This window comes from Phoxinus phoxinus (genome assembly GCF_949152265.1).
Source record: "Phoxinus phoxinus genome assembly, chromosome: 10".
Lineage (NCBI taxonomy): Eukaryota > Metazoa > Chordata > Actinopteri > Cypriniformes > Leuciscidae > Phoxinus > Phoxinus phoxinus.
This window is the reverse complement of record NC_136885.1, coordinates 16,906,294-16,921,633: the sequence shown is the minus strand read 5'-3', so window position 1 is coordinate 16,921,633 and position 15,340 is coordinate 16,906,294. Positions and strand designations below refer to the sequence as shown.

The window sequence follows — 15,340 nt, the reverse complement described above, 5'->3', positions numbered from 1 at the left end:
TTCTGGAAACCAAAAAACACCGGCAGATAGCATCCGCTTTCCCACAGAAAACTACTCAACTGTGCCATCTCATAATGATCACATTTAAATTAAACATATGCATTGGTTATTATAAACCTTTCATTTTTATTCACTTTAAAAAGAGGATTTTAACTATTTGAGAACCGAGAGCCTATTTCAGGTGCATATTGAATGGCACAAAGCAGCTGCAGAGGATCCAAAGGCCTTTGAACTGACAAAAATAACTGGGAAAAACAAGCGACTTTAATCGCCTCTGCACCATGTGCGGCATTCGCTCGCAATGGTTTTATCTATAAAAGCAGCAGCAAAGTCCTGCAAGATAAATTGACATTGATGCTAATGTCAATAATGATGGGAGAAGAGCGCTATGCCATGTGAAGTTGGAGTATGCCCCTGTGAATTCTGGGTAATTTGTCGCTCGGTCCCAGCGCAGTAATATGCACGTGAAAAAAGGAGATCTGACATGATTTGCTTTGTGGATGAAAAGATGCTCTATCTCTCTCTCTGTCTTTCCCCTGTTCTTGCATTTTTCTTTTTCTTTTTTATAGAGAGATCAAGTCGATGCGCTGGTGCAGCCTGCGGCACGCTGGGCTAATGATGAAAGAGAGAGCATTGCAGCTTCTATCATATGAGAGTGTGTGTGCGCCTCAAATCCAGCTACTAACACTTTCGCTCGCTTGCGCACACGTGCGGTGTTAATCTGAGCATTGATGCTATAGTGAGAGGATAAGTGAGGACTCAGATTCTGCTGTGCCGTGGCAGAACTCTTCATACTCGTGCGGCTTTTGAGTGACATAAACACGGCTCAGTGTTGATCGATGTGCAGACATCAGCACACCCCAGAGATGGATCATCTACAGCCGCTGAAAACACTCCCAAGATGAGGCTGAAAAAGCTCTCCGCCATCACGGCGATAACACTAGATATAGTGAAGTTCAGCTATCTCACTCACACAGCATATGCATAAAACACAAGATATCCGGCAATCTCTTTCTCGCCCCAGTGGGCACACATACACACGCGGCTCCAGGGTAAGCGAGGACGGGGAGAGTAAGAGCTGATTTCCAACAGCAGAGGTTATTATTTGGCTATGTGCTTGTATTTCAAGAATGTTTTTTTAGAGATAGTTCACCCATAAATTAAAATTCTGTACGACTTCCTTACTTCTGCGCAACACAGAAGGCATTTGGAAGAATGTTGGTAAACAGTTCTAGTTAGAATTGACTTCCATTGTATGCACAACACTGATACATTTTTCTAAATATATCATCTTTTATGTTTCACAGAAGAAACAGTCATGCAGGTTGGGAACGACAAGAGGGAGAGTATGATCAATTACATTTGTGTGCGAAATATCCCTTTAAATTAAATCATTTAATGGCCTCGGACCTCAATACATTGCAGATATGTTCACTGAAACCCAACAGATCACTCAGATCATTAGGATCACATCAGCTAGAAATACCAAGGGTTCACTCAAAGCATGGCGAGTCCGCTTTTAGCTATTATGCCAGCCGCAGCTGGAACCAGCTTCCAGAAGAGATCAGGTGTGCTCCTACAGTAGCCACATTCAAATCCAGACTCAAAACACATTTGTTTAGCTTTGCATTTACTGAATGAGCACTGTGCCACTGTTCGTCCGACTGTTTGTACTGTATTATATTTTATTTTCTAAACTGTTTTAATTATTCTTATTTCTTTTGATTATTTTAATTTCTTCTATGTAAAGCACTTTGAATTACCATTGTGTATGAAATGTGCTATATAAATAAACTTGCCTTGCCTAAATTGAATTGACACTAAAATGACACTACCGTTCAGCTAATTCAAGTCATTTAAATAGGAATCCAGCACATAGGAATCGCTCTCTATACCCCCAGATATAGGCGGCTTATTTGAGGGGACAGCCATTTGTAGTGGTGTCCGAAACCATAGTGGACGTTATGGTTGCACTTGGTTGCACTTATTCAATCCCACAATGCACCGCAATAACGAGTGCACAACCGATATACGCTCAACGGCTGTCTGAATCCACATACTCGTTTTCATTTCTTCCCTCAAGTGACTATTAGTGGAGTAGGTAATAGTGAATAGTTTCAAACACAGCCCTAGATGCAGGGAAAACAAATGTTTTTGAGTCATGTGACTGAATGATTTGCTCATAAACCCCAGTGACTAATTTCCATTTCTGCATTTATTTTAAGCCAATTTCTCTGTAAGTGATGATTTTGCTTGAACAAATACAACAAAATGCTGCTGTGAATTTCCAAATGCAGCCTTAACTTATTGTTTTTTCAAAACTCCAAATGTTTTTCATTAAATGTGAACCTTGCATAGTAACATGTAATAATGAATTACAAAGATAATGAAAATATTATATTAATAATCTAAATAGGCCTACCCATTTATCTAGATTAAGTTCAGTTTTTTTTTAAAGAGAAATTTATTTAAGACAGAACACAAATACGAATGCAGGCTTGCACATAATACATTAATATGTTAAAGCATTGATAATGATATTGTGCAATACTGTGTGCAGTTTGTATTTGTCATTTTAACTGACAAGAGAGGAAGATCACAGCTCATCACGGCTCATGACTGTGTACAGAGATGGTGGCTTATATAAGGTCAGGTCTGGTCTTCAAAGATCAAAGCTCAGAACACATCGCTCAAAGGGATAGAGAGTGGGGAGGTTCAGAGAAACGCATACCAAGAAACTGAAGTTCTTACCATGATACAAGAGAATTAACTTCATCACCCCCACAGGCATGTGTGGAAGGCAAGACACACATTCTCACCAGCACCGACAAACACATAAACATGCCTTCCCACGTTCACACACACAAATACAGTTACAGGACAAATAAGCAAAGGCAATAAGTATTTTAAAGAGTATTCTTTATGAAGCAATTCTTAGCACTGACCCCTTCAAACCCCTTTCCCGAGACATGATGTCAAAACCAAACAAACTCTGATTGGCGGATGAATTCTGTCTGGACTGTACAGTGCAAAGGCAATAAACATCCTCAACTGCTGTTGTCAACACACATACACACTCACACTGCCTTTAGTTACAGTGCAGTTTACACAATGCCACATCAATCATTTAAAATAAAATAGTGAGAAAGTTAAAAAAACAAAACTTTCACAATCAAAAAAGATTTGCTCAAAAAAAAAAATCTTAGACAGAAAAATTTCTAGCTGTTAAGACTAAAGTAAAACAGTAATTACTCTATTTCCTTCTGCATTTTGAATGGGAGATGGGATTATATGTGTGTGATGTGACATGGAGGACCCTGTTTAAATATGGGTTTCACAACATGTAAAGAGCTCATTAATTGCATGACAAAGCAAAAATATAGTGAATTTCCAGCCTTGAATCTCATACATTATTGTTGGTGTTCAGCTGCAGCTTGTGGAATAAGGGTAGGTAAAACATGTAGTGGTCTATCACAGGGGCTGACCTGCTTTCACACAAACACACACTGATCTCTGCTCAGCTGTGATCAAGAGGGAAGAGCTGCGCTTTTATCCGTCGAGCTGACTGTCAAGTAATGCCTCACATCATGGTGCCAACAGCTACCTGGAGCAACTCTGAGTCTCAAGCTCCTGAGGGAGAGAGAGAGAGAGAGAGAGAGAGAGAGAGAGAGAGAGAGCCAGAGAAAGTTCTAGAACACCTGCAGGATTTGTGCTATCCTTGAAGCTGCAGGGAGTGTGAGCATGTATGTCTGTCCTGAGTGAGTGAATTATGCATTATAGCAGCCCGACGAGTGCGAGGAAACAGTCGGAAAAAAAATCTGATTTAAAAAGAGGAAAAAGGAGACAGAGAGAGAGACTGTATTGGTGTATATATAAATGCTGTATGCGCACACACTCTTTCTCACGCACAATCACCACATAAATAATGAAACGCCTACAAAGCTACTGTATATGCAGTACAAACCTGCACATAATCTGTCTCTTTCTCTTCCTCATTCACTCACTAAGTACAGAGCCTAAATTCATTGTGACACTCACTTGGCAAGTCCAGATGGAATCTGAAGACCTTTTAAATGTTAACTGGGGGAAATCGGCAGAAAGGATTTATATGCGATACAGTGTGTTAAATGGAACTCAAGTTCTAGAAATATATTGGTAGCTGAAAGCTTAATCAATAAGCCCAAATATTTAATACAATACCGTTCAAAAGTTTGGGTCTGTAAATTTAGGTTTAATTTGAATATATTTGAAAACAATTCCAGTGATGGTAAAGCTGCATTTTCATTGATTTCGGAATACTGATAGCAAATGAGATGCACACACATACGATTACACATAATGCATTAGTGTAGAAAAAGGACACTAGTCTTTCCTCTCCTGTTCTGATACTCAGACATACAAACAAACAGCCACACTGAATCTAAAGTAGCAGCTGACCAGCCCTTAACACAATATGTGACTTTAATTTCCCAGCCAAATATTGACCACCATGGACAATTCTACCAACAATATCCAACCCTTGTACTTTGTCTATTTTACAACCAGATCACAAGTCTAAACTGACAAGGGGAAGCCTTTAGTGAGTGTTTGTTTGGAGATGGGATGACATATCTATTGCCAACAGTACCTCCTAATCAACATGAGTCAGTACGCCAACATTATGTTACAGTTACACACATTTCCCATCATGCATCTAGTCAGCACAGTAACAGTGAGTTGTGTACAGTACAGCCCAGACTCTCACTACAGTGTCATGGTCATCAGGTACAACTCTTCACTCATTTATCAATTACATCATAACTTTAATTGATCATTATCTTCAATAATCAATTGATAGGAGCAGGAACACAGTAGCTACTGGTCTCTGTTTTTTTTTTTCTTGTTTTGTTTTTTTTGCTAACTGAGAGAACATACAGAGGGATAAACAGAGAGATTAAAAATATCTAAAAAAGGAAAATGCCAGAGGTACATTGTTTAAGTTGCCTAATCAATGGTGTTGTGGAAAAACGATATTAAGAAAACTACAAAATAAGAAGAAATCAGTAGTTATTATTAGACTGATGGATGGCTGAATGGATGGATGGAACCCTAACTGGCTAGATGGACCGTTGGAATGGCAGAATATCAAAAGGACAGACACAGCGATGAGGGCAAAAGGCTAAAACAAATGATATGAAAGCTATTTAGGTAGTATTAGAGTAATTGTGAAGATCTGCTATAAATAAGAAAAAATGGACAGAATGGATGGATGGATGGATGGATGAAAGGATATTAGACTTGTTTTTTTTCTTCTTCTTCACAGGCACTAATGTTTTCACAGTCATATAGGAGGAATCAAAATTCAAAAATGTCTCCAGAGTCTAGAATTGCTACAAAGCTAAAACATTTAAAACTATTTCTACCACTTCCTCCAAGTATATCAAACTTAACTCATTATATATATACCTGTCTGTATATATATGTATATATTCATTTGTACATATATATTTTGTATAGATAAATTATATGATGGCAATGAAAACTGAATACAATGGGCAATAAAATATCTATGTCAATTCACAGTATAACATGATACATTCTCAAAAACATAGTATATAGAGATAATATTTCTTTTTTGTTCTCAAGAAAAAGCTACATGGGAATTATAAGTCTGTTCTGTACATGCAGTCACAGAATTCTGTGTTAGCGCCTTCTGATTCAGTAAGGGTCAATGACAGATCAAGTGTACTCATGGCACACTATATTAATTCAATCATTCTACATCCATCTTCTTGCCCCCTCCCCCTTCCATGCCGGGTGCGGTGGACTTTCCGCTGACGCACCCGTATTCCCGGCATTGGAAGAAACGCTGACCGAGGGGATTAAGTGGCTGTGTGTGATTCAGTTTACACAACACGCAATTCAATACCTGAGCTTGTTATTTCTTGACTCATGCGATGACAGGTGGGTCTTTAAAATGTGAAAAAGCCCTAAATTTTATTGTAGTTGATGACGAACCTTCCCCAGGGGGTCTTGTTTAAATGAACAAGATATGAAAGGGAGACAAACATCACTTGTATCAAATAAAGGGCAATCAAATCTGTTGATCTGTGACGACATGTACAAGCCCTCTATGCCCCCCAGAATAAAAGTGTATTTGTCACTTCTTGTGATGAGTAACTGCATCCAGAATGCTACAAAATCTACCGCATGTCTACTTTTTGCTAAATCATTTCAAAGCTACATTCAACTACAACACGGGCAAATAAGCAGTGCCTGACGTCAAATAGGTATTCAGAAACCGAATCTCTGTATGATTGACATCAATACTCTAGCCAAAATAAATGGTGTAGGATGCTTTTGGTTAAAAATCGATAAGAAATGTTTGTCCTTGACTCTTCATTATCATATGTTAACATTTGCACTGACAAGAGCCAGCAACTTGTGCTTTATTATATGCAACTCTGCACTGGAAGTAGGCTTGACTTGATAATGCACAATCAGTGACAACGACAGCCTAAGCTTTTTTAAACATGACCTTTAACCATCCCAAAAACTCAGCAAGCTGTCTGTTCGAAACCTAATGCGTGATTAAGGAACAAAACAAGCATGATCCACTCATGGTCCACCATTTATAATTGTTAACATACGTTTTTTAATATTATGTAGCCATCTAGTGCCAATCATAAATATTGCAACCCATCATCATATGATGAAAGACAAGTATTGCTTGTATGCAAAGAAAGGACCGTCACATTGGGTAGTGCCGTGGATCTAGTTGTGACAATTTGAAAATTCTGTTATCAAAAGAAATAACTCATTAAAAATTGCCTTCACATCTATAATTCCACTATTTAACATCAGACACAGCTGGTTTACCCTTCTGTTAAAATACGACCACAGTGAGAGCAATAAACAGCATAAAAGAAAAGGAAACCTGAAAGGAAAAAAATATACAGAAAAAATTGCTACATTTTTGTTTTGTTTGTGTTCTTATTGTTTATCTTTTGAAGTCTGTCTCTTTAGAACATAAAGTCATCCCTATTTGATGTCAAAGTGACACCATGGCATTGGAGTTCTGATAGGACAACAAAAGTTCTGATGAGTGAAATGGCTCCAAGATTCTGATTATCTTTGAATCAGAAATACAGAAAGAGTGACAGTTTACTCTCGTTTACTTTGAGGTCAAATTTCAATTAATAATTTTCCAGCATGGCCTTACAAGAGGAAGCCAAACAGGTACTGATGCCATAACATCACTGTTGCAAGTGTCAAAAAAAAGAAAGAAAAAGAAAAGAAAAAAGGGTATGTCTGTATCTATGAGCATCAGGTTGCCATGGAGACAATTTTCAGTCAGTGGGTTGATGCTGATCATCTGAGGCTCTTCAAGACTGCATTCAGATTGAATATATATTCATTTTGAGTCATCTGTAAATAAACTGAATAGCCAGTTTGAGCCACAGCAGTATTTGTTGTCTGTCGTCACATGTTGTATGTGGACGATCCAAAAATGTCTTTTCCTTGTTTGAGGGAGTGTATATGTGTAAACATGACATCATTACTCACAGAAAGATCCCAGACATTTGCTATCCACTGTTCTCATTGGAGGAGAGGAGCACAGAGGACATCATAATACTCAGCTCAGACCGAAGATGGAGCACGGCTGAAGTATCCATTGTGACCGCGGCAGAATTTGTTGAGCCTTTCCCTGCTTTGACTGCGGTTTCTTTGCTGCTCTGGTCACTGTCGTGGAGTTTTTCCTCGTCTTGGTGCGGTGCATGTACGTGCATCACACTCCAGCTGCGCTTCACAGTAGAGCTCACACACACGCGCAGCAGCGAAGCCCCGTGTCATACTTCACTCTCTAGGCTGGAGAAATGGGCAGAACCACGGCGTGAGCATAAGCTCTTGGCTTTGAGTGGCAGGTGTGGGGAGTAGAATCGTCTTGGCTGGGGCACAGACCGAAGTCTCTGGTACTGAAGCTTAGCACTGGCAGTGGCTGCCTGGGAGGAGCCGGAAGCAGCCCCAGGGGAAAGCACAGGTGGAGGGGACATGGATGCAGAGGATGGAGGTGGAGGAATGGGCATGGGTAGGGAGTTGGTAGCAGAAGGTACAGATAATGAGGGCAGGAGTGACTGAGGTGAGGAGGGTGATGCCTGGGGTATGTGTTCTGAGAGCTGGGCTTGCTGGGAGCTTAGGTTGGACTGGCTTCCGGATTTGGATGCGTCAGGATTAGGGGGTGCTTTGGGCCGAGAGCTTCCACTGAAGCTGTGGCAGTGAGGAAGCAGATCCTCCTGACTATGGGACTGAGCACTGCTGTGTTTGTGGTGTATGTGGGGCCTACCGTGCCCATACTGTGTACACGTACATGATGCTGCATCTTGCATTCTATCCCGAGACCTCTGACCTTTGCTTTTTGGCCCACTGCGGCTACGCTTCTCACCCTTCATCTGTAGTTTGTCCACTGACCAATAGCGTCGCGGTGGTGGAAGGGAGGTGGGAGGGGGTGGCCACTGTGAACCCAGCCCTCCACTGCCTCCCCCAGAACCCCATCCAATCCCTGGACCTGAACCCCAGAAATCCCCTGCCACACCCCACCCTTCAGCCCGACCCAAAATGGAGTCATCTCTACTGTTGACACTTCCACCTTTCTCTCGAGAAGGGTATGTTCCAAAAAACCAGCCCCCACCCCCAATTCCACTGGCTCCACCTACACCAGTTCCTTCCCAGTACCTCTCAAAACGGCCAAACTCTCCTGAGGACCCCTCATCAGAAAAGCTTTCCTCTGCTCTTATTCTGTCCCTCTCTGACTCAGACACTGCTCCTCTCCCTGCACGCCGCACTCTCTCCTCTATTCTCTCCCTCTCTCGTTCTCTCTCCCTCTCTTCTTCTTCCCCTTCCTCCTCCTCATCCTCAGAGTCCCACTCATGGAGGGACAGGCCTTCTCTTGTGTTAACTCGCCCCCTTTCATAGTGGAGAAGCAGTGGCTTGCGCTCTCCTACTTTCCCTTCTGCCTCTCTCTCTACCCCACTACTCCTTCGTCTCTTGGACGAGGATAGGAGTGTATGTAAAGAGGAGGGAGGGGAGGGTCCGGAGGCCTCAGTGCCACCTGCTTCTCCTCCACTGACCCAGAATTTGACTGAAGAGGGGAGTTTGTTAAGGTTGGGATAGCGCTTACTGGATGGCCGATGTCGTGAATGGGAGCTTTTGGGTCTTCTCTCCCTTCCTCTACCCCCCCCACTCTCGTCCTCTCTATCGTCCCCCTCGTCCTCACCTCCATCTCTCCTCCCTCGTTCTCTCTCTCCCTCCCAAGCTGAGAGACTGCCTTTTTCCACAAATGCGCTGCGGTATTGAGTGGAAAATGATGAGTACTCTCCTTCTCTATCCCCATCCCCCTCTCCATCTCTCTCTGCCTCAACATCACCCTCCTCTGGCTCTGACCGCTTATCGGAAGACACTTTCTTCTTCTTTTTTGTTTTCATTGCCTTCTTTTTCTTCTTTTTCACCTTGCGACGCTTCCTTTCTCTTTCTCTTTCCCTTTCACGCTCCTCCCTCTTTTTCCGTTTTTTGTTTTTCTTCCTCTTTTTCTTTTTCTCTTTGTCTCTCTCTTTCCTACGTTTCTTCTCTCTTTTCCTTTCTGTGTCTCCCTGGGCTCCACCACTCCTCTCTCTGTCCCTCTCTCTCTCTGCCCACCCTGCCCACCATTCCTGGAGCTGTGCTAGCTGACTGCCACCCCTCTCTCTTTCTCTGTCCTTCTTATGCTCCCTGTCTCCAAAGGTGCCCCACGGTTTACGTGGAGGTATAGGAGGAGGAGGTCCATGAGTGAGAGATCTAGGGGAAAGGATGGACCGTTCTCTGTCCCTGGTTCTGTTGTGGCCCTGCAGAAGACTAGACTCTTCAGTCAGCTCATCCAAATCCTCCTCATCCTCTTCCTCACCCTCTCTATCTCGGGTGCTGCGAGATGATCCTGTGGACGTGGATGAAGGAGAGGTGGAACGTGAGGATGTGGCTGAAGATGTGGTTGAGGAGCTGGTGGTGGATGAGGAGGATGATGTGGAGGTGTAGGGGAGTGAGGGAGAAGGTGATGGAGCAGTGTAGGATGGGGAATGTGTGACTGGCACAGGGATGGGGAGAGGAGGAGAGGGTCTCGGTCTTCGACTCGCTTCCCTGCCTCCACCTCTCCGGCCCAGTGGCAGGATGTTTTCATACAGTGGGCCACCAGGTTCTTTGGGCTTTTTTGGTCGCCGCTTCCTCCAGAAGGATGAAGGGAGAGGGGGAGAGGGGTGCTGCAGCGGGGGGTTAGGTGTCAGCGGGGCTGGGGCCTGGCTTTTAGGAGGAAGCCTTGGAGTTCCCAGAGATTTAACCCCTCTACCCTGACCCCCTCCACCAGTACCCACTCCCACCTTCTTCCCCATGCCATGGTCCATGCCCTTCTCCTGATAGAAAGCCACACTAGTTGGTGGGGGTTGTTGGTGGGCTCTGGGGACAGTTTTTGGAGTTTGAGAACCTGTCTGTTGTTCCAGACATGTCCCAAGTCCCTCCGGATCAATAGGTCCATAGTAGCGCTTATATCCATCTAGACCACTACCCGTACCTCCACCACTTGCCCAGGTAGGTGCCACCTTTTGGGGTAAGGGCCCTGTTTCTGCTAGGGCTCCTCTCACACCCATGGAGGTGGTGGCACTAGCGGTTTTGGGTAGTCTCCAGCGGTCCACAACCGCCAGTCTGCGATCTGGACGGGGTAAGAAAGTAGTGCATGGGAGCGGAGCTCCTATAAGTTGAGTATTTGCAGGACCCAGAGCTGCTCCAGAATGAACAATTGTGGGAGGAGAACCAGGAAGAGGTGTTTTGTAAGACTGAGGAGGTTGAGGCTGTTGTGGTTGCTGCTGCTGCACCATGGCAATGGCTGGATTGGATACAGCTGAAGTGACCACATGTGAGGAAGAAGCAGGAATCATGGCAGTGTGATGGTGGCCAGAAACTGTGACTTTAACCCCACCTTGTGCAGTTTCATCTTCAAAACTGCAGCAGCTATACATTCCCTAAGAGTACAATAAATTATGTTAAGTCATATTTTGAAAATAAGGGCAAATAATTTCATTGCATCACTCTCATCCCATCTGTAATACCACAGGCATGTCCATGTTACCATTTTTCTTCTACTCAAACTCTTCCATCTGTCTTTCATCCAGTGACTAAAAATCACTCACTTTCACTTTACACTCTCACTTCACACTCTCTCTCACCCTGCTGAAGGCGAGTAGGAAGTCCAGTTTGCCGGACTGCCCCATTTTGTTCATGCAGTGCCGTAGCCTCCAGTAAACCAGGTGTTCCCAGGCGAAGACCAGCAGACTTAGGCCCATGGCCACCAGCAGCATGTAGAACACACCGGCCATGTTGTCTATGTCTAGTTTGGAGCTCATCACTTCAATTTTATCATTATGACAGATCCCTGAGAGCCAGAGACGCTCTAGCATCTCAATCTCATCTGAGTGGAGAGGGGAGAGAAATACAAGGCATTAACATTACTCATTTAATAAGTGATACAACTACTTGGCACAGATGTATAAATAAAACATGTATGAATGCAATATGGAATTGAGTTACCTTTCCCACATGCTTGCTGTAGCAGGAAAAAGATGCTAATACTAAATGTGTGTAAATCGGTTGTGAACCTAAGTCAGATGCTATTTTGAGATCTGTAGAGTTTTATACTGAAAACAGAGGTCAAGTGAACAGGTCCCTGTGGGTAAATGGGAACATTACTGTGAAGGTCTGTTTAGAAGCTGATCAAATGGGAAAGTTTTTGTTAATTTTGAAAGAGTGAAAGGAAGAGGAAGAGAGCAAGGAGGCCTGTAGGCTAGCAAAGGCTAGGTCCTGCATAATGATCTACCCATATCCTCTTTTCCTCAGAGGGTAAATGAGAAGATAAAAAAGGAAGGAGAGCAAAGTTCTTTGTCTTTTCAATGCTGCATTGTATCATGGGAAATGAGAGGATGTGAAGAAATAAGTAAAAGGCATGTGGAAAAGAAGAGGAGAGTGACTTTGTCATTATGACAAATAGCAGAAGCACCTTTTCTATTCAGAGAGGATAAAGTTAACATAAAAAGAGGGATGAAGACAGATGGTGACAGGGAAAACAGTACATGTGCATGTACATGTTTGTCTGTGTGTGTACAGGTTGTGAAAGATGGAACAGAAAAGGGAAAATAAAATAAAGAAGGAGCAACAGAGTGATAGGCAGAGGGCAGAAAAACAAGAGGACAGAGAGGGAGACCGAACGGTGAAAGGGTGAGATCATAATCATTTAATTGTGCTGGAAGATGGTCAGGCCTGCTGCAAACTCAAGAGAAAATCAGAATCTCACCTTTTATCTACAGAAAGACGAGCTTGTGAATTACTGCAATCCTTACTAGACCGAGGCATGTACTGCAGCATTAACTGCTTTGATGAGAACTGGCCAACTGCACCACGTTATCTCAGTATGGGCCATCTCAAAATAGTGCTGTGTAACATAATAAAAGTACATCATAACCCATCACACTGTAAATGACAGTTGCGTTGTTCTCACAGAGTTTGAATTATGGCATCTGTCTCTTATGCTATCAAAACAAACTATCCAGCAAGCGTAACCTGCGGGCATTAATCACAATGTAGATGAGGTGCTGCAGACACATCACATAAAACATTTCACAAAAGAAAATGCAGTCAAGCAGGACGACGAAGCGCAAGCTGAATCCCACGTGGGACTTGAACAGATAACAGCACGAGCCCGGCTTGGATCCGAGCACTGCCTCACTCTGTTGACACTGTCCATTCACCTCCTTCTGACTCCTGCCAGTGGCTCTGGCAAACCACTTCACTGTCCACAGCCAAACTTAGCAGGTGTGTCATACTGAGAACATACATACACACACACAAACATAGCTATATTTTAAACACACAAACACCATTCACACACTTGCACAGCTTTACAGATGCACGCTAAGTTACAAATACACACCCACACAATCAGTACAAATGTGCGCATAGCACATTCTAACACATGTAGACATACTTTCACACCTTTGCTCTTGCCATAACAGCTTCTGTTTGGCAATGGAACTGAGGGTTGGCACGATTAAGTGGGCACATTTTAACAGCTAATGCTTCAGCAAGGTCTTTAAGCTCAGGCAGACAGCCAGTCTGTGCCATTTGTGTGACCTCCAACACCGTTCCCTGTGCAGCCCCCTCTGATCCCATCCTGACCCAAACCACTATCATGCTAAAGCAAACATTGCTCTTGGATCAGCCTTAAAAGGTCAACACTTTTATAAACAGATCGGAACCGCAGAGGCATCTCTGACCACTGTAATAAGTCCTCTGAAATTGTTAGTAGGTAAAAGGACTCCTATTCTAGACGACCACAGCAAAGAAAGCTGCTGGCCCTGAGATAAAATAACATAACGCTTTTAGCAGGTAAGAAGTGCTTTTGCGTGGTACTGACAAATAAGGTTACCTGCAGAGTTTAAAAGAAATGAAAAGGCTGCAGATGGACAAGTGGTTTCCTGGGGCTTTTAAAGGCTCAAAAGAAACCTAAAAGTACAAATTATAGTTGTAGCTGTTGTACAGCAAAAAAATGATTTAGTACCTCCATAGTAACTTCCCAGCTTCAGAGCTAATTTCTTGGCACAATTTCATCAGTTAAGAATTGTACATGTTATTTTGTGTTGCAGTATGCCATCAACAAATATGCTTATGTAGAAAAGGCAACCTTTAAACTTGAGAAGCTCAATTTTAGCAACAGCACTGGCATTTTCTTTCATGATTGTCCAATGAAGCATTTTGAAAAAGAAGAGTGATAAGAGCTGCCATAACAGCAGAAATTCTTTAAATCAATGAGATTAAAATATTTGACAATATATATATATATATATATATATATATATATATATATATATATATATATATATATATATATATATATACTCATTATCCCAAGAAACCACAATGGTTTTTAACATTTTAAAGGTAAACCAAGGACAGAATTCAGAAAATAACATCAGATAAAACACCCACCAAAACAAGCACCAACCAGATGAATAAAAAAAAGTCACTGTTCATTTCACTTGTTAAGCTTCTCAGCTGTTAAATTGTGGTGTTAGCTAATAGAACCTGGCACCAGTGTGACGATCGCACTGTGGGAACCTGGCGTACACACACATTCTTTCAGTCTCTCTCTCTCTGACACACCAAAAGCCAAAGAGGATTTAAACAGCAATCAAACAAACCATCCAGTTGAAACAAAACGCTGTGTGAGATAGCTAGTGCATTTATGTGTTTGTGTATGTGTGTGTTGGGAGAAGGCAGGGAGGATGGTGTATAAATGACAATTAAAGAATTAGTACTTGGACAAGCACATTTGAATCAGATGCATTCCACTCTGACATTGCAAATCCATAACAGCTAATCCTCTATGGAGTGTGAGAATGGACAGTCACTCAACACACACATCTCACACAATTGCTTGGTTCCAAAACATAGTGAGCTGACTAGCTACCTGCTGCCAACACAAGCAACTGCCTGTGTAGTTTTCCTAACCATTATGGAACTGTCTAACTTACTAGTTTGGAATTTAGAAATGCCTTGTGGCATACACACCATACGAACAGCACAGGAGAAACAACTCACAGCAGCTTACAAAGTGATACGTGACTATACATATGGAAGGGTAGTCACAAAAATTATTTGTTGTCTATTGTCAATAAAAAAGGTTGGTTGTCTATTGTCAATAGTGTAAAGTCAAGGCTTTCTGTTGGTCAATGCAGCAAATCCAGGTGACCAACTTGAACCTATTGCGAAGTCGGCATGGGAAAACCTTTCACTCACACAAAATTCCAGATCGCACGTGTCCTATTAAAATGGCTGGATTTCACACGCAAAAAATTGACAAACTACATTATAGTCCCTTTATAGTCCATAATTGCATCCCTTAAAACTAATCTTTGATCACCAAAATAACATATTTAAATTCCTTGAATTTTTTTATTCATGTCTTAAAATAGCTTGAATGTAAATCTACACCCTTGCCTCCACTCACTCACACAAGCTCAGAGATCAACCCGTTGACGCGATTGGTTTCAAGGTAGTTTGTGATGTCAGAAACACCAGTGTTTTTAAGACTGTCTATGGTTCACTGCAGAAAATACTGCAATGGTGTTGACTTATGAATTTGCACATGGTTTGTCTTAAAGCATATTAAAAACACCATCTAGACATATAAACAACCTTAAAAACTTGATTTTCACCACATGGGGTCTTTAAATACACAGCTTGATGACCCACAATTCTGCATCAGGGAGCTCATAGGTTTTGGAACAGA

The 15,340-nt window shown here is 42.3% G+C and overlaps 1 protein-coding gene across 2 annotated transcripts in view; it reads right to left on the bottom strand.

The window, feature by feature from the left end:
• Nucleotides 1–2,944: 2,944 nt before the first annotated feature.
• Nucleotides 2,945–15,340, bottom strand: part of grin2db (glutamate receptor, ionotropic, N-methyl D-aspartate 2D, b) — a 107,832-nt gene continuing 95,436 nt past the window's right edge. For both annotated transcript variants that reach the window (XM_079626006.1, XM_079626007.1), the window contains exons 14-15: nt 11,226–11,467; nt 2,945–11,021 (exon numbers count right to left, since the gene is read on the bottom strand). In XM_079626006.1, the coding sequence (XP_079482132.1) occupies nt 7,830–11,021; nt 11,226–11,467 (3,434 nt within the window). In that variant the 3' untranslated portion in view covers nt 2,945–7,829. The remainder of the gene's footprint in view (nt 11,022–11,225; nt 11,468–15,340) is intronic.